The sequence below is a fragment of the Ascidiella aspersa genome, chromosome 1, assembly GCF_963924565.1.
Source record: "Ascidiella aspersa chromosome 1, kaAscAspe10.2, whole genome shotgun sequence".
NCBI classification, from domain to species: Eukaryota; Metazoa; Chordata; class Ascidiacea; order Phlebobranchia; family Ascidiidae; genus Ascidiella; species Ascidiella aspersa.
In genome coordinates, this window is record NC_139447.1 from 23,521,694 (window position 1) to 23,541,343 (window position 19,650).

The 19,650-nt window shown below is 34.1% G+C and overlaps 2 protein-coding genes across 2 annotated transcripts; both read left to right on the forward strand.

The window, feature by feature from the left end:
* The first annotated feature begins 5,922 nt into the window (after positions 1-5,922).
* On the forward strand, positions 5,923-11,046 carry LOC146168362 (beta-1,3-N-acetylglucosaminyltransferase radical fringe-like). Its single transcript, XM_083389231.1, has 8 exons — positions 5,923-6,219; positions 7,820-7,868; positions 8,143-8,185; positions 8,245-8,307; positions 8,936-9,056; positions 9,721-9,821; positions 10,152-10,317; positions 10,377-11,046. The coding sequence occupies exons 1-8, from the start codon at positions 5,947-5,949 to the stop codon at positions 10,518-10,520; spliced, it is 960 nt and encodes a 319-aa protein (XP_083245357.1). The 5' UTR covers positions 5,923-5,946; the 3' UTR covers positions 10,521-11,046.
* Positions 11,047-11,120: 74 nt separating this feature from the next.
* On the forward strand, positions 11,121-17,679 carry LOC146168363 (beta-1,3-N-acetylglucosaminyltransferase lunatic fringe-like). Its single transcript, XM_083389230.1, has 8 exons — positions 11,121-11,417; positions 12,058-12,106; positions 12,459-12,501; positions 13,340-13,402; positions 14,329-14,449; positions 15,729-15,829; positions 17,131-17,296; positions 17,465-17,679. Exons 1-8 carry the CDS (start codon positions 11,130-11,132, stop codon positions 17,597-17,599), a joined length of 966 nt encoding a protein of 321 aa, XP_083245356.1. The 5' UTR covers positions 11,121-11,129; the 3' UTR covers positions 17,600-17,679.
* Positions 17,680-19,650: the final 1,971 nt, after the last annotated feature.

The following is a 19,650-nucleotide window of genomic DNA, read 5'->3' on the forward strand; positions in this document are numbered from 1 at the left end:
GGTTAACAAACACTGAGCTAGATTAACTTTAAATGTTATCACGTTCCCTTAAAGTAGTTTTATTACACTTTTCATTAGTAGTACGGATGACGACGTGTGAACTTGAATTTTTAACCAAACGAACACCTTTTTTACGCGCTTTGCGTCAACACTTTACTGCCTCTGTAAATGTAATTAAAACGTTTTTAAGTGCAAAAAATATTCGAGGCCCGCCTGATTCACAGTTGCTCTAACATTTTAATAACACAATCCGTAATTAACATTTGTGCGGCCCGCAGAGACCTTTCTGAGTTCGGTTTTGGCCCGCGCCTAGAAAAAGGTTGACGATCCTTGTGCTATACACTAGTTTGCTACTTGTTTAAAAAAAAAACGATGCACGTCTTAACAGTATACGTCAATTTTGCGAAAGTGATCTATTAGAAACTTCAGATTAGGTTTTTACTTCTGCTGTTATAATTATGTGCCTGCTCGTTTTATCAAAACATTAGTTTCTATTACAAATTGATATATCTTTTCTAGTGTAATTTACACAAAAATAAGAAGATTTCCATCAATTTCAAGCTAATCAATATCGCAAATATTTACCTTTTATAAAGTTTCGGAACAACAGTAACGTAGATGAGCATTACTTTCCAGTTTATTTGCTGTCAGTCTTCACAAAAAAATTCTAACCGCAGACTCGCAACAATATAGCGTATATTTGTGAAAGTGGATTAGGAAAAGGTTCCTTTTTCTTTATTTGCTGTTATAGTTCGGCCCTTAGACCAAAATGTTGTAGAGGCCCAAAGTTGTTTGTCACATGAGAATGGTCGTTACTCGTTATACATATTATCGTTTCAATGTAGTTTGGCGTCATTAGGGCTGTGTAATACGGTAAAGCTTTGAATATCCTAACCGCACCTGTCTGACCAGAATGGGCAACTATTTTTTTTATAGCAGGCCACATGAGAAACATAAAACGGGACAAAAATGGGATCTGAAATATATACACGTTATACTTAAGAACTATAAAACAAGTAAGCTTATCAAAAGTGGTTTTGCTTTAAGAGTGTGTCGAAACTGAAATCGAAAATTAAAAAAGCGATAACAGGCGAAAAGATGTGACTATAGGTTAAAATGCAACATTTAATAATTCAGACAAAAAGAAAATGTGTTAAAAAAAAAACATTTTTTTTTCGGGCCACATAATTACGATTTAAAACGCATTAGGCACGATAAAAAATATGCACATTGCTCAAAATATTGGCATTTTTTAGGTTGCGGGGTTCGTTGACCCAACAGTTGCACTCTGTTTTAACGTGACAGATTTTGAATGTGTCCTTCACGTATGTTGTTTGTTGTTGTTTGTCCGTGGGTTTACGATGTCAATCACTTTGTTGTAGGCCGTAGCGATTGATTCATCTAACTAATGTGTTTCCCTGAAAAATTAGTAACTTGCGAAAAACTATAAACAGACGTGAGGTAAAAATGAATAAACATTACTATTACTGTTTCACTTGATTAGCTACAAAGAACATGTGGTCGAGTAAAGTTTTGGTAATTTTGTGTATTCGGAAAATATTTGCGGTTAAAACCGTATATAGGATAATAGTTTCTTAGTTTGAACCACACTCATACAACACCGCATCTTAGAAAAACGGCATTGCCAAATGTTTGACTGCCTAAGCTACGCAGTCAAAGCATTTTTGTCGACTGTATTCTGTTAGCACTCAGCTTACAATTAATTATGTGGTTAAGCATACCAAGTCAAGCGATTGAATCATATGTGTCACAGCCATTTTGAAATACGCTTAAAGACCCAAATCTATAAGAACTGCATATATAGGTAGTTAGAACGTCAAATGTCTGGGCTAATAATGTTGTGCTTACAACGACATGTTATTAAGAGTAACAATCGTTTCGAAGAAGCATTACTATATTCTGAACTCATATATATTTGCGGCATTTCGTATTTCGCTATAATCAATCATAACTGGTAAAAAAGTAATTACATCCACAATAACCACGATAATATACGAAGTCTACCTGAATTTTGTCTGGTTAAACAAAATGAAACAGTCCATCATGCTGCGGGCTCTTCATCATTGTACATTACGTTGTAACAAGTTAAGCCGCTAGCCTATGTTATAGGCCAGGGGTGTTCAAATGATTTCTGTCATGATCCACCACAGCCAAACCTGACATCATGATGATCCACTAAATACGAATAGTAAACATATTGGACACGCTTTATTTTTTTGTTGTGCTTTATTTATGTAAACACGACAAGTTTAGTAGTTAATCTTGTTTAGTGTTTGTTAACGTTTGGAAGTCAGGGCGCACCTGGCGAGCGAAGCGAGCGCGATTTTTTTAGGTATACCGGCATTTCTTTTAAATTTCTTGCAAGTTTTTATTCCATTACCGAAAATACAAAATGTTAAAATATATATGTCCAACTTTTTTAATGCGTTTTCCATTAACTGTAACGAAGCGCTGATCTAGTTCAAAAGACCGCATCAAAACGTAAACAAGCCGGACGCAGAAAGATGATTCGCGCGAAGCGGGAACATTTTTCGCACTAAGTTAAAATAGTCAAAAAGTATTTGAAATGGACTCGTATCTAGTTTGTCAAAGAGGTGGCGGGCCGAATGAATTACATTGGCGGGGTTGCCGACCCCTGTTTTAAACTTTAGGTCTTACAATAGCATCGAATTGAGGATTTCTGTCGCTGACTGATATCCTCAAACGCTCACAAAGATTAGCATTTGGGAGTCTCATTATATGCTTGATTTTGTACAAAATTCATTAACACTGACAATTGGTATTCACATGAAAACACTGTAGAAAATTTATTTTTTAAGACTATTAGAAGATCTGCACAAAACGCTGAAAAGATCCGGATCCGGATCGCGATCCGCCATTTGAACATGACCGTAATATAGGCTATAATATAGCTCATGATTATGAAAGACAAATGTGGTAATCATCATATAACCAAAAAGTAATGTTACAGATAGCGTAACATCTTCGTCAGAGGCATCGTATGTCTGAAATCGGTTAACCTATTGCTTCCCCACAATCAGAGTAGTTTTGTGTTGGAAATAGGTCACTAAAGGAAAGGCGCGAACGCGCTGTGTCCATTTTATCACGAGTTCACGTGCTACGAACATTCTGTAAGCTTGCCGAAGCCGCATGTTGTAGATGTAGACGATGATTTGAAAAAAAATATTGGGGTAATTAACATCAAACCAAATTGCAACGTTGTGTGTTTTGTTTTAATGGAGCTACTGAACACATGGTATTGGCTAAACACGTCTCACATATTTTACGTAACGAAAAACGTGACATATATCGATGGAAAATCACAAGAAGGTCGCAGCAGCAATTGTTTAACATGCGGTAAATTCAAGCAAATGCCTAATCCCCGTAGGTACTATACTGTGTCCAACGAAAGAAAATCCCGTTTGAAAAGCAAATTTGCTTTGTGCTCAAACCGCTGCAATAAACGCGATATTTCGCAAATTCAGTTACAAATTTTCATAGTTTATACTCGGTTCGGGTGCTGTAAGTTGTCTGTGTAAGCATCTTGTTGCCTAATGAAATAATGTTAAGAAAAACGCTGCAACAAACGCAATAATTTGCGAACTTCGACAACTTTTACGTGGTAAAACAAATTTCAAAACGCTATTAAACAAAAATGCGCACGCGCGCTCCTTGGTTTTAACATGCAACCGAAGTGCAATGATGTGTGATGTTTTTGAAATGGTACGACTAAATAATCGACTGTAGCACACAACACTTGGCTAAGCATGCTTTACATCTCTTAAGTAACGAAATCCCGTGACATTTTTCAATTGATAATAACTCTTAGACGTCAAACTTTAGGTCGAAGCAACAATTTGCGAACTCTGTCAAGTATTGCGTGGTTAAACACATTGTAAGAAGCCATTAGGCTTTTGCCTCCAAAAGTATTACGATATTGTTGGGAAGGTTTATTGTACAATATCCGCGTAGGTTTCCTGATGTTTGTTTAAAATATGTTTCGGGTACGACCCGTGTAGTAATAGTATTTGTTCGACTTGTATGATATTTAAGCAAACACGTAATCCCGGTATTAAACAGGGAGTCGAACCGTTTGACTTTTCCGGTTCAGGTTCGGTTCGGGTTCAAGGATTTTTTCGGAATCCGGTTCAGTTCCGGTTTCGGTTCGGATGAATTTAAAAGTTCCGGTTCAGCTCCGGTTCAACCATCGTTATTTCAAAACCGGTTTATAAAGTTCCGGTTCAGATACAATATAATTTGCGTTAAATTTCAAAATGTGGGTCGATAAATGTAGAGAATAATCTTTGAATTGGAAGTCATTTAAACTAAGTTACGTGACTTATTAAAAAAAACAGCAACTCATTATTTAAATATCTAAAAAATAAACAATCAACAATTTTTTCATTCAATATTCGTATTTTTTTTCATAAAATTTCGAACATGGCGTAACTTGACTCTCTAAAATAGAAGTTGTGACGTCATGCTGGAGCGAACCGCTTTTGTTTACAGGTTCGGGTTCGGTTAAGGTTCAGGTACTTTCAAATTATTCGGTTCAGTTCCGGTTCGGCTCCTTAAAATCCTATAAAAAACGGTTCAGGTTCGGTTACGGTTCGGAAAAAATTGACCCAAAACCGGTTCATAAAGTTCCGGTTCGGTTCCGGTTCGACTCCCTGGTATTAAATGGCGCACAACGTAAGAAAAATCCGCATCGTGTTTGAAAGTAAAAATTGCTAAACATCTGCACTAAACGCAAAATTAAGCTGCGTCTAACGTCAGACAATCCCGTAACCCGTTTGAAATATAAAGTACTTACTGTTCAAACTGCGACAACAAACGCGATATTTTGCGAATTCTGCCTAAATTTTGCGTGGTTAAACATACTGCTATAAGTTTTAAACTTATGTCTTTACTTGGATCGTTGCGCATGTCGGCTAACTAAAAATGTTATAACATGTTATGTGCTTTTCACGTATTCCCAGTACCATACTGTTTTCAACGTAAGTTAAATCTCGTTTGAAACTGAAAATTGGTTACTATAAAAACCGCTGGAAGGACTAAAAATCCCCGACGGCTAAGCATGTCAAACATGTGTTAAGTTGAAAACATTAAAATTAAATTTTATTAAGATAATATACCTAATTTGATTTTTTTTTATGTCCACGTAGTTAATTTAACTTGAAAAAAGTTTTGCTCGGTTACGTTAAGAGTTTTACGATAAGCCGCACCCGCGCCCGTGGAGAAGCGACCGACCGGGCGAACATATAGTATCCGTCCGGCGGACAAACTCTCTTATTTATATATATTTACAGATGAGTGTGTCATTTAGTTATTTGGCTGTATGTAGGCAGACACATCTTGCTGAAAACAAAATTCAATTTAGTTTTAAACGTTTCGAACTTACTTTGTAGCTGTTTTGAACGACTTTTTCAATATAAAGAAAATGCAACGAAAATTTCCAATTGGGTCGCGACTGGGCAGGTTATCAAACAACGGGTTCGATAGTTTGCTGGTATGGCAATATATATTAGTTAACACAAAGTGCGACGTTCGAATAAGTTCCACTTCATTAAATATTGTGGAATTTCGTCTACCAATCGTTCCTAACATTTTTTGTTTTCGCAACACCTTTTTCATAGGTTATCGAAAAATAGAAAGGGGATCGTGTCAACAAAATAGTCTGTACAAAGAAGCTGAAATTCTGTTCAAAAAAATGTTTATTGTTTGTACTGCAAAAACGAATTAGATGCTGCATTGATTGAACCTATTGTTAATAAAAGTTAAATTACTAGCCTATTATTTTTTTCTTATTTTTTAACCTACTGCATATCGCAATTTTTGCATTATACAAATGTGAAGCAATTGCAAAAAATATTGTGTTTATATTTCTCATAATTTAGGATCGTAGTATTGTTTAAAGTTCAAACTATGAAACAACAAAAATATGCTGGTATTATTGCCACGAAGAACTTTTATTTATCCATCTTTAGCACGATCGTGCTCATAGTTCTTCTGTTTGTTTCCCGCGATAATAATAAAATCAAACAAGGATACCATTTTGCACGTGTTTCGATCCGCAACAGCACCATCGGCAATCAAACAGGGACTCAGCACATACATTTTACCATCAAAACAACCAAGGCATTTTTAAAGGACCGTGTCGAGCTGTTGTCAAATACGTGGTTTAAGAGAGCAAAAAATGTAAGTTTGCATGCATACTACTTAAGCTACTTAACTTGCATTTACAGAAATATTCAGTTTGCTTCGTGTATATGGAATTCAAAAGTCAGAGAAGTTCAAATGTTTCCCGTCCTATTTTATTAGTTTACAACTGGTTAATCAAATTGCATACTCAACAACTATATAGGTTTATCATTATAGAAAATTCTGTTTTCAACCGACACTTATATAGGGATCGTGTTAGCCGACGTGCGTCGTAGACTCTTTGGACACTTTGTACCTAGAGCTTAACGGTTAGAAAGAAGCACATGAACTACACAACGTGCATCAACTAGTAATGTGTATCGTTAGTTGGTATACAAGCTTACAGGTTATGCAAACGGAAGCTTAGTTAGCTGATACAGGAGAGGGGGCCAATGAATGGGCACCCCATATGGACGGTTGAAAAAAACCCTCGCTTAAACCAAGACGTTTGCCGGTATCCGCACGCTCCTTTTTTCGAGCAGTATTATTGACACATCATACGTCATAAAATGTCGTCCCTGAATGACAATTATCCATCTGAATAAAGAGTAAATACAAGCACTCGTGTTATTGAAAGATGAAACACAATGACTACAGTGCAAAGCGTTTAGTACGTGCAATTAATCAGCTGCATTTTGTTATTCATCATGCAGAATGTAATGACTCTCGGGAAGTTGCGGCGTGGGTTTAATCGGAAAATGTGTTAATTACGTTACACGAACTCTGTTTATATTTTTAGGGCAAACTGGTTTTATATAAATTATATAAATGCCTGATGTTTCGTTACCGCTTCTTTCTTTAAAACATTTAATGAGTTTAGGACTAGGGTCTTAGTCAGAAATAAATTATAAGGAGGTAGTACATTTGGGCCCGAACATTAACCTAAACCGTTGGCCTAACATTAATTTTACGTTAAACGTGAACTTACTTGGTCACGTTGTAAATTCAGTCAAGGTTAAGGCGACATATTCGACAAACACCGAGTTACATTTGGTATGATGCGTTTTTTTATATCTACGGCAGAAAGCACAGTACAATTAGAAAAAGGGCGGAAAAGAAAACGGTTAAGAACCACTACTTGACAAACTGCAATTTCTGATAAATTAGACTAAAATGTATGTAGTTTATTTTAAAAGTTTTGCCAACTTAAACCAAATATAGTTTTTTTACACTTTTCACGCGGTTAGACTGGATTTCCAGGGCATATTTTTAACAACACTCGAAAACACCAGTTATGTTTAATTTTAATTATTTTAATTGACTAATTGTTTTATGACATAATATTACGACATGCTGTGTGACGTCATTTCCGTGCCCTCACTTCCTCCCAAACAAAAATACTGGATTCGCCCCTGACTTATAGATAGCCCTACTACTAAATAAAAAATGTAAGTTGTTTATTTGTTTTTAATTTTAGTTCTAATAATAGCACCAGATTACCCCATCTCTCATCCACTGAAATTACCCACATCATTTTTAAAATTATGCAAACCGAAAAACAACTTAAACACTGCCACTTGTGCCAAAAAATAATCGCTATATTAATCCAGATGTTAAGTCAAATGCTTCTTATTCGTAACTGATACTTTTTATAAAGGTTTTCGTTATAACGGACCGGTCGGACCCTCTATTTTCAACTGATGCAGGTGTGTGCGAGAATATGCCATATAGTTAACGTCCAGAAATTAAAATAGTCCCTTTTTTACTATTCTTAGAGATTAGTTTGTCCAACCACAAAATGTAATAGTCATATGCCATCTGCGGCGTTATTACTTTTTTATAAAGGAACAATATTAAACGATTCTGGACCTTGACTGACGTGAATGCAAATAAGCTTATGTTTATTCTGAATTATTTAAACAATTTTGCTGATTGTATTGATGAAGATTTTGTATTAATTAACTTTATTTTTGTTTTCAGGTTACCAATTAATTGCGACAAAATGCGGATCAACGCACTCTTTGTTGGTACTATGCAATAAAATTTAGCAATACATTTTATTAATACAGTGTGTTTTAACAGACCCGACTTATGTTGCAAAACTGGCGCTTCCTTCAATACAGTGGCTAATTCTCCAAATTTAAGGTAAGTTTGAGTATTATATATTTCCATAGCAGTTCATCAAACTCGTGTTGAGATGATTTACATTTTTGTAGCGTATCACACCTGTAAACGTCGAAAATAAGTGAGTAGGTAGAATAGACATAAACGAGAAGGTTGTTCATCGTAACAGATTTTTGCTAAACTGTAGTTTGGTTCTGAGAGAATTTTCTGCAGTTTTTCTTAAAATGCATAAGCTAAGCGAAAACAAGGGCGAGTTTTTACATATTTGGTTGTATCGTAAACACTCTTTCCAGGGACGGATCTTGTGATGAACCCGCCAATTTTATTTTGAGCCTGTTTTAAATTTGTACTAAAATGAAAATTAATTGGCCGCTTCGCGCGAATCTCTTCTGTCATTCTCGTTAGTTCTGTGCGATTTTTTAGCATCGTACCAAACAAAAAGCTCTGCAGTCTGGCCTTCTCTCCAACTTAAATTTGACGAACTTATCCCAATATTTTTTTGAACGACATTTTTAAAAAATTCACTTCATTTTTGTTAATTTTGTAAACGATTTTGACATTTTAACAAATTTCGACTTTTTTCGAAGTCAAGAAATAATCGCCCTATTCATAACGAATTAGTCTATGTTTTGTTTGCATATTAAATTAGATGGTGGTGCCATGTCGACGACGACGACTATATCAATATTGAGAGGCTTATAGAACATTTAACTAAATTTGACTGGAAAACTCCCGTCTATATTGGAAGAAAAAGCGTGAGAAGTTTTACTGTAAGTTTTTATTGCACTTAATAAGTATATTCTCTTTCATAAAAAAACTTTTTCTTTCTTATTAATCCCGTTGCTTTAATCTGATATGTGATAAACTAGGCTACATTTAATGCATATTCCACACTAGTTTTCAGTGTTGTAAAGCCATTTTTGAAATTCAAGTCCCAGTCAAGTCATTCGTAAATTAACTTAAGTCCAAGTCAAGTCATAATTGGAGCAAGTCAACTTCAAGTCAATCTTTGTCTTAAAAAAAAAACTTTAACTATTAAAACTGGTGAAATCGTCCGATTGTGAGCAATAAATTAGGTAAAAAATAACGTAAATGCAACATATAGCAAACAAATTGTTTTATGTACAAAAATTAAGATATATAACCCATGTTTAGAAAAAAATTGCTTAATGAAAACACTTTATTTCAACCCAAGCCATTTGTCCAAAAGACTTAAGTCAAGTCATTTAAAAACAGTGACTTGAAAAATGACTTCACTTAAGTCTTTTGGCCCAAATGACTTTACCTAAGTTAACACATCTATGTGAAAGGCACAGAAAATATTTGGTAAAAAATGTAAAAGCGTATATCTTAACAAGAATTTAGCAATTTGCGATAATATCCTGATGACTACGTTTTATAACTGAATTTTAACTTTTATGTCGTTTTTTGTAGTCCAGATACAAAGGTAAAACAATTACTTATCAATTCGGAACCGGAGGCGCTGGAGCTTGTATGTCAAAACCCTTGGTTGAAAAAATGCGTCCATGGGCAGGGTAAGTTTTCGTTACTTTTGAGGCACAGCACACAATAACTAAAGAATATGGTTTTACTCTTCCCATGGACCACGATTTAACGTCTTATTGATAATATTTTTTTGACAGTTGGTGTACAGTAAGCATAGTTAGTATGAGTACCGAACAGAATGTTAAGCGTGATTATTGAACCCAAAATAAACATTAAAGGGGTTTGCCATTTTTTCACGAAAGCATAATAGTTTCGCAAGGTGAAATTATTTAGAAGCCGCTACCTACTACGAATAGCCATTTGTTCTTGAAATGGTTGGCAAACTGCCAATAAAATAAACTAATTCCAAGATGATTTAGAGGTGACGAATTTGTGAAAACGTGTAAAGAGGTTTATGCTGCTGATGATGTCACCATTGGATTTATAGTCACCCATCTTCTTAAGATTCCGTTAAACGAATCTTTTCTTTTCCATTCCCATATGGAACAATTGAAAGATCTGCCTGCTAACACTTTAAACGAGCAGGTGATTACAATAAGACGCTTACAAATATTTATGTATTAAGTAAATTGTTTTCATTCTAGGTGTGTCTCAGTTACAAAGGAGAGAACTTGATTAACTTAAACAATACAATGGGCAAGTTTAGTATCGCAGACGACCCGACCCGGATACTTTCGCTTCACTGTTTGATTTATCCGACTGATACTCTTTGTAAACCACCATTTTAAAATAAACATTATTTTAAACCTGTCCATAGCATCAATATTTTTCTATCAAATCACAAAACATTCCATTCGTGCTAAACAAAAACACAATTATAAATGTCTAATTGCTTGGTTAGGTGTTAATTAAATATTTTCGTTAATATTTCTTTGTTGTGTGGTGCTTTTAAATATCAAATTATAAACAATTTATGGTTTGGGAGACACATGTCAAAGAATCACGCAAAACTCGGAAAGAAGTTTAAGTTAAGTTTCACTGTAGGGGAGGCGTATGATGTTTACAATGGTATTTTTTTTATTTTGTATAAGTTAAAATAATCGCTTGCTGCCGTGAAATGTTTTAATTCGCTTCTGGTCCATGTTTCCAGCGTTGGCTATCTATATGCAATCCTTTAATTTTAGAACATAATGTATGTGTTCGTTTTGTATATTGCTTTCTTTTTACCGCTAATATGTTTATGAGAAAACATTATTATGACTTTTATGCAACAAATATGTTTTCTCTTTTATACCCATTATTTTGTTTTTTTAGCTAGGGTGATTTTTAAAACGACGTAAGTCATTTGTTTTTCTTAAGCAGCATATTGGTTTCTTTAAATTGACCTTGATGGTGAAATGACAAAATATTGCAATATTATCAATCCAAGAACTATACCATCTGTCCTGCTGGTGTCAGCCATATTATCAATTATAAGCATTGCCTTGTATCTCGACGTTTATACGCCTACTTTCACAAGATCCTACGATGGAGTTTTCATACCATGGAAAAAGACGCAACTAAGTAATGTCAGTGACTCGATTGTTACAAACGAGAACATTTATTTCACTATTAAAACTACCAAGAAGTTTCACTCCAGTCGTATTCAGTTGATGATAAAGACCTGGTTTAAGAAAGCACGCAATGTAAGAAGCCGAATATGAAATGAGTTATGTGAAAACAACAAAAAAATCTATATTAAAATTTAACATTTATTTATCTAATTAAAAAAAACTAATTATTTATATCACTGTCTTTGAAAAAATTTAAAAAAGTAAGGCGTACCGGTAAGTGCTTTGAATTTAACATAAGTTGTTTGGCGTAATTTTAAAACTACAAATAGCTATATTAACTACTGGTTAAATATTGTTTTTAGTGGCGGTTATTATGCGTTTTTTAGAAATAGTAGGCCTACTTCATTCTTTAGTTTTGTATTTTGGTATAGCATTTAGCTTGGGAACATTTTATAATATTTTAAATTATACAAAGAAATATCCTCAGTTTACTGCGTAAATGTAAACCTTTACAATGTATTACTTCCTACATAATGCTTGGCATGCTATACGTTTAAGATATACGAGTTTAGCAAAAATTACATTTCGGTCATATATAGATTTAAGGTTGTATATATTCTACGTATTTTGGATATTCTATACCGGTAACGCAAAACCTTGTTTTAACTTAATAGTTTTTAAATTTAAGAATACTTTATTTAAATTGTGTGGACTTTTAATATATAGGTGATTTTCTCTTATTTTTCTATTTTATCTTCATTGTATTTATTAGGTGTTTGTTATAACTGATGATGTGGACCCTCTATACTCCGCTAAATTGGGTAATTTCATCGTATAAAACGTTATATTTAAATAAATAACCACAAAAACTCGCTATTATGCCAACCAATACCTAAGTAGAAAAACATGTTCAATAAACGCCAGACTTTGCTTAAGTTAAAAAATTTTCATGAGCAAATCAAATAAAAAATTAGTAGCTAACTTGTGTATCGTTGTAAATAAAGCTTAAATATTGCGTCTTACTTAGTTGTGAAATTTGCCGATATAAATCTAAAGTTTGACACCATATTCGTAAACGAGTTTCGGATTCCCGAACAGGCACATCACTATCTTGCCTTATGCGAATTTTTTTGATAGAAAAACACAAAATTAATAGTTAATTCCCTTTTTTAGGAAACCGTCTGGTTGCTACAAAGTGTGGAGCTAGTCATTCTTTGTAAGTATAGTTTAAACTTAGCAAAGAGGATAACTTCATTGTACATAAGGCGTCATAGAATTAGTGCTGTTTGAGTTTGCAAACCAATTTTACAACACAGCAGAGGGGTATTGAATAATGCAGAAACATATTGTATATCAAAGAAACGTTTAACTCGGAATATTATTAAGATGACTGCTACAGTTTAGGAATATTCGTATACATACATAAATTGATTTCGAATAAAACGTGTTCTGAAAATGTAACTAATACCGTAGGTAATAAGTTTGCATCACCTCATTCTTACAAACTTACAATACACAGGACATCATTTTAAAGCGAATAGAACATTCTAATATTTGTTGACATCCGCATTTATCTAATTCTAAATCTGGAAACCAGATGGCACTATTGAACTTCAGATGATGTACCTTTTACACGTGGAAAATTAAAAGTAAAACTATTATTTCCTTGCAGCTGACTTTCACTATTACATTTTTGCCAAGTCTACTTTTACTAAAAGATTTTATGACACAATTACATACTAAGTTCTCAAAATATTTAGCATTTATTTTAAATGATATTTAGGCCCACATCAAGGTGCTTCTATAGTCCACTGGTTGAGGACCACTTTGGCCAAGCAATAGTTCTAATCTTCCACTATATACCGTGTAATACGGTGATTTTGGGCGCTAGCCTATATGTTTTAGTTATTTTTTAGCGTTTTGGTTAAGCGTCTTTTTTTACTTTTCGAAACTTAACTTATGCTATGGTTAATCAAAAACAGAGGCTTTGGTCAGCGATTTTTATATAAGATGTAACACGTTACTAAGACTTATTTTGCTGTTATTTTGTCCAGGGAACCTTTGTGTTGCAAAACTGGCGCAGAGTACAATACTGTAGTCGACTACCAAACCATGAAGTGAGTATCAGTTACTTACCAACAATGGCAATGTAATAATAACTACCCTATATGCTTCTAATATAATGCAAAAAGATAAACCATCTAAAACCTTTTCTGGTTAATTGCGTCAGTTCTTGAAAACTTAACATTTCTTGATGATGGGTAAGGCAAAAATCGGAACATTGCTATAATGCAGGGGTTCTTAAACAGGGGTTCATGGACCACTCGGGGGTCCGTGAATTAGTTTAAGGAGGTCCATGCAGGCCTAATGGAAATGTTAATGTATATTTAAGTAGTAATATTTTATTTTAAAAGAATTTAATTAAAAATCAAACCGATTTGAACTGAATGTAGACTCCATTACACTTCACATTTTTGGACCGAAATCAGCAGATTTAGGAAGTCTGTTTGTATTATTACGGCAATTTATGACGTCATCTTCGTAAATTGCTTGTCAATCGTGGTCCACGCTAAACCCCAAAAATTTTAGGGTCCGCGGTAAAAAAAGTTCAAGAACCCCTGCTATAAAGGCTTTCTATTAAATATCTGAAACTATTCTTTACTTCTTTAACTGACGAACATCACGCCTAATTGGTTCACAGATCTTTTTTTGCATTAAATTAGCTCAAGTATGTATTTTCCCTAAATTTAGGATAATGACTTAAACCTAAGCTGCCTGATTTGTTCGCCGCCGCCATGTCCCTCTTGGCTACTTTTATTGTTTAGAAGTTTGTATAAAAACAAGTGTGGTTTATAATGTAGGCTAAAATAACCAAGGCATGATTTTTCTAAATAGAATTATATTTTTTAATGAAATCGTAATAACTTATATTTTTTTTTTAATGAAATCGTAATAACTTATATATAAAGTTGGTCCTTTTAGCATACAGGTCCTATTAAAATGTAAGTCAACTTTCTCTTATAGTTTAATTTACCTTTTACAGATGGTGGTGCCATTTTGACGACGACAACTATGTGAACGTCGAAAACTTGGTTAAGCATTTGAACAAATTTGATTGGACAATTCCAGCGTATGTTGGAAGAAGAAGTCGTGAAAACATTGGGGTATTGATGTTTAATGCAAAAAATATGTGTAACATAAAAATATTTTACCTAAATGAATAATTGTTTTCCCACAACGTTTACCAATTTAGCCAAATCACTTTTTCCAACGAGCGTATTTGTAATACATAGACGGGTACGGGGTTGTGGTTGTTGTATATTTTGTCAGGGGTTATTTTTAGTGCCTTGTTTTTAACGGAGGTTTGCAAAGGTAATTGGGTCATTATAAATAGGGTTATTTACTAGGTTAATTCTTGTAATATTACACTTTGGTTTATTAGTTTAAGGATATATATTAAGTTGCAATTTCCCGTATCGAGCATAAAGCGCTTATTCGATAGCACACTTATTTTACGAATGTTGTACCCTAATTTAAGGCCCCTGATGGGAGCACCAAAAAACAATAAAAATGTGCGTTGCATGGGAAGGAAAAGGGGTCGGATCCAGGAAATTGCCAAAGCAGCAGCAGCAGCAGGGTATCTTGCCAAAAGCCCCTTCCTGCGTTATAGGATGGGTGAAACTTTTTTTTTTTTTTATTATATTACCTTTCCTCTTTATTCATTACCGTGACATTAAATTCAATTATAACGAGGTAATTGTAGAATGATCGAAAAATAAATTTGATAACTAGACTTAATGTAGATAATGCGTGTACGCTGTGTCGTATTACATAAATGTATAGTTATTTATTTATTCTACCGAATCGTGAGTACGTAAAGCACGCAAAACAACAATAAGGGTTTACCCAGGGCCTTAGTAAGAACAACATGTAAAATAGGTGCTGAAAGAAAAGTCTACATTACCACCAAATTTCGCATTGAAATTTGCGGCTGTTAAATAGTAAGAGCAATAAATTAATTGTTTTACTAAGAGGAGCGACTTCGCACTTACTAAGAGGAGCGACTGTCGCACGCGCGGTTTATCTCCCCAGTGAGCGCACAGCATGAGCGTTGTGTCCAGTATGAACCAATCCTGCATTGGAGATATTGCCACCGCTAGTTAGGAGTAGATATACAAAGATAGCTACAATGAACTTAAACGATAACGCCACACTATTTTAGGTTTTTTGTCCCGCAATCCCAGACTCATGAACCTATTAATCGCATCTACATACCAATCTCTACGCCATGTCTAAAAATTTGAAAATCCGACGATGTCTTCGGACAAAAATAGGTCTTAAACATACCGAAGCAAACCAAAAAAGAATAGCAGCAAAACAAGATCTGTCCCGAAAATAAATGTTCAACCCATATAATTACTGATAGCCTTCTCGTTTTTTTAGAGCACCTACAAAGGCAAAGACGTGTGGTTTCAGTTCAGTACTGGTGGTGCTGGAGCTTGTATTTCAAAGCCACTGGCCCACAAAATGCAACCGTGGATACGGTAAGTTGGGAAAAAGGTTTACCTTTAAAATTGCAAAAATGTTAGGAATAAAATCAATGGAAACAATGCACACAAAAATAAACAAATTTTTTTAACAAATTTAAATTATGTTCGTTATACTTTGTTTATTCTGATACAAATAATTTTCCGAAGATAATGTATAATTTAGATTTTAAGTCACTAGCACATCAGATAAGGTTAATCTTGAAAAATGCTTTGGCCCGTAGTCTAATCCGGATAGGCCTACTCATATTTGGCCGCGATCTACATCCACACTTGGCCCGTCAGAATAAAAGGTTGCACACCCCTGTCTTAATATATGATGAGCCTTCTTAAATATTAATGTCATGTGCTAGTTAAAGCGAGGTATCTCAATCTACTCAACAAATTTTTATTACATTTAAAGAGTGTTATTTTTACTTTAGCTGTTTTGTTACGCAAGTTTTGATTGTTGAATGCATTAAAATTTTCTTTGAAAATTTTAAACGTAAAATAGCGACCTTACCTCTTGTAAAATATTCCATTGATGCATATCAGGGATTCCCAACGATTTTGACGTAGTCAATTGGATATATGAATCATTTATTAAAATGACTTGGCTTCAATTTAAGTGCTTTAATTGAATATAGTAAAATCAGTCGGCTTTCATCAAACTTGTAAGTTTGACATTTATTTTGAATCCTAATAACAAGACTTGGATTAAACTTGGTATTGTAATGACCTATCGGTCCTACCTAGACTATGAGTTGACTAGGGTACTAGCAATATTGTAAAGACTAAGTCAATGACTTGACTTACGTCTTTTCAGGAGAAAAGTCATTTAGTTAAATGGTCTGGGTTGAAACAAAGTGTTTTTTATCAAACAATTTGCTTGGTATTTGTTGGGTTTTGTTTTTGCGTTCCTACTTAATCGGCCGAGTTTACCAATTTAAAGTTTAACGTTTAATCTTTCTATGACAATAACAAAACCGGATAAAAATGACTTATTACTTCTTTTTGACGTCACGCTTAGGTGTAACCTTATGACGTCACGTTATGGCGTAATTTTGTTACGATTTTTCTTGTCCCAAAAATAAATTCGTAAAGCGCCTGGGTACCATATTGTAGCATATGCACCGGAACCACAACCAACTATAAGTTACAACCCTGCTCTTGGGCTAATAAATATGCCACGATCCTTTTTTGTATGTGGATTGAATAAAACTATCAGTTTCTTTAAACATTAAATAAGATTGGGAATAGTTGGCTCATTTAAAACTATTTATGTATCTACTCATTAATGTAAACTTACCAATATACAGTGGAAATGAGCTTCCAAAAACGTGCTGGGCTGTCTATGCTGAGGATGATGTCACTGTTGGTTTTATCATCACGTCACTGTTACAAGTCCCATTGAACGAGTCTTTTCTTTTTCACTCTCACATGGAGCAGCTTAAAGATATACCTGAAAACATGTTACGCCAGCAAGTAATATATTTCTGCCGAAGTAGGCTATTGACAAAATTACCCTTAGCTATTTAGACAAGGGCTTAACAAACTTTTCATTCTACAACCTTGTAAAACTTAAAAAAACTTTACGTTTGAAAATGTGCAAGAAGTGTAAAATGTTTTTCTAATACATATATCTTTTCTTAGGTGTGTTTGAGCTATAAAGGCGAGAACATGATTACATTAAGCCCGGAAAATTCAAAGTTTAGCGTTGAAGAGGATCCTACACGAATGATGTCTTTACATTGTCTTAATTATCCCAACGATGAGCTGTGCGTGTGAATATTTTCGTTTTTTTTCTTGCTCAACTACTGTGTTTTTCTTCTTAGGTGCCGTTTACATAATACGATTTTAATTCATTAGTTTGATTTAAAAAACAGCTAAAAAAAAATTTTGGAATTAAAATTTACTTTAGCTAAATCCTGTTATTTTCAAAGAAACATAAACTTATTCAAAAATAAAGGTTTTACAACGCAATTAATTTACTTTTTGACCTTCGTAACTATGTGGCCTATATTTACTCAAAATTGTTTAGTGTTTCTGTGCTTACTGTTTTAACTGCATCGATATCTTTGTTGACTATTTGTAGAATATGCAGAACCAGTGTTGTAAACAAGTCATTTTTAAATGACTCAAGTCCCCCAGTCTAGTCATTTGTCAAAAAACTTAAGTCCAAGTCAAGTCCCAGTTCAAGTTGAGTCATTATTACAGCAGGTAACGATAAACCATTAAAAATAGGTAAACTCGTTTAAATAGAAGCAATGATTTAAATAAAAAAATAACAAAAAACAACATGTAGCAATCTAATCGTTTTATAAGCAAAACTTATTTATAATAAAATGGTAAATGAAAACCCTTAATTTCATCCCAAGTCATTTGTCTAAAAGACTTAAGTCAAGTCAAGTCATTTGAAAACAGTGACTTAAGTCAAGGTTTTGACTATAAGATCTCCCCGTACAATAGCTAAAGTTCCAAAGGCTAGGCAACCGATCATTATTTATGGCGGTTATTTCAAACGCCTAAATAAGGTCTGCACAACATGCGACCGCCCAACCTTTAGCTGCGGCCCGAGTGCGGCCCAGGATGTAATAACGTTTTTTTTACGTTTTAGTTTACTGCAGTACTAGTAAGTGCGGGCTTGCTTGTGTATTACGCGATCACACATAATTTCTGTAATGATTAGCGAATACAAAAAGCGCCTTTTTAGTCATGTGTACGGTATAGGCTATTATGTTGAAATGAATGACGGCGTATATTAATTTAGTGCTAGACCACATCAAGGGTGAGCAAACGTTATACACAGCAGGCGCGGATCAAGGATTTTGTTTGACAAGATTTTTTAGAGATGACGTCGCAATGTTGCCTCATAACGTGACGTCACAAAGCTACGTCAAAAGGAATTGCTCCATTTTTGCAATTCCATTCTATTCCCCCAAATAATGGCAAATATTATTTATTAATTTTATAACTTAAAAAGAGTACTATAAAGCAAATGTTAAAAATTTTTAAATACCGAAAAACAAACTCGCTCACTTGATATTACATTAGATAAATGAAGGTGACTGGACAAATCCTTACAGCATCTGGTTTATATAAACCCAAGATATGGCAGTCGTTCCGAAACCTAATATGATCTTTTCCAGGTAGTAGCCCATTCAACTTGATCATTTTTACAAAAATATTTTGCAAGGGACATGAAATAGAGTCACAACAGGTGCCATATTGTCACAATTTGGCAAACTGCACATTTGTGACATACTTTTTCAGTTTGATTTTTAAAAATAATTGTGCAAGATTTGAATATTTATATCAGAAAGAGTAACATTAGAATACAGTCTACTGATAAATACTTTTGGTACAACAACGATTATTTGACAACTAATTTACCCGGCCAAGGCACATTTATTTATGATTAGGTTGTCAACTGGGAGCCTGGGAGGAATTCCTACGATAAACTATTTATATTTATTGGAATAAAACAGTTTATTGAGAAAATAATGGGCACATGGTCCGGAATCCTACCACTTTTCTACACCTAACAAAACGAGTACCGGTAGCGCAATTAAAATTGTAACAAGAAAAAATTATGGGAAAATAAATTTATTAATAATACTTGACCCACCCAAACGCTAACTTCCACCCTAACTTAACCCAAATAATATGAGAAATAATATCACCCCCGACCAAATTGTGGTAGGATTCTTCTTTGTAATTTTAATCTTGACACGTTTCGTTGTGGTAGGATTTTGTTTTAGGATCCTACCACAGCGTTAAAACAATTATTTAAACCAACGCACAATATTTGGATTAGGGTGTCGGTTGGTGTTTGGTTG

Coding starts and splice junctions, on each gene's coding strand:
- LOC146168362 (XM_083389231.1), top strand. CDS start 5,947: ATGAAACAACAAAAATATGCTGGTATTATTGCCACGAAGAACTTTTAT. Junction 8,308..8,935: donor GCTAATTCTCCAAATTTAAG/GTAAGTTTGAGT, acceptor ATATTAAATTAG/ATGGTGGTGCCATGTCGACG. Junction 10,318..10,376: donor CTAACACTTTAAACGAGCAG/GTGATTACAATA, acceptor TTTTCATTCTAG/GTGTGTCTCAGTTACAAAGG.
- LOC146168363 (XM_083389230.1), top strand. CDS start 11,130: ATGACAAAATATTGCAATATTATCAATCCAAGAACTATACCATCTGTC. Junction 12,107..12,458: donor TCTATACTCCGCTAAATTGG/GTAATTTCATCG, acceptor TCCCTTTTTTAG/GAAACCGTCTGGTTGCTACA. Junction 13,403..14,328: donor GTCGACTACCAAACCATGAA/GTGAGTATCAGT, acceptor TACCTTTTACAG/ATGGTGGTGCCATTTTGACG.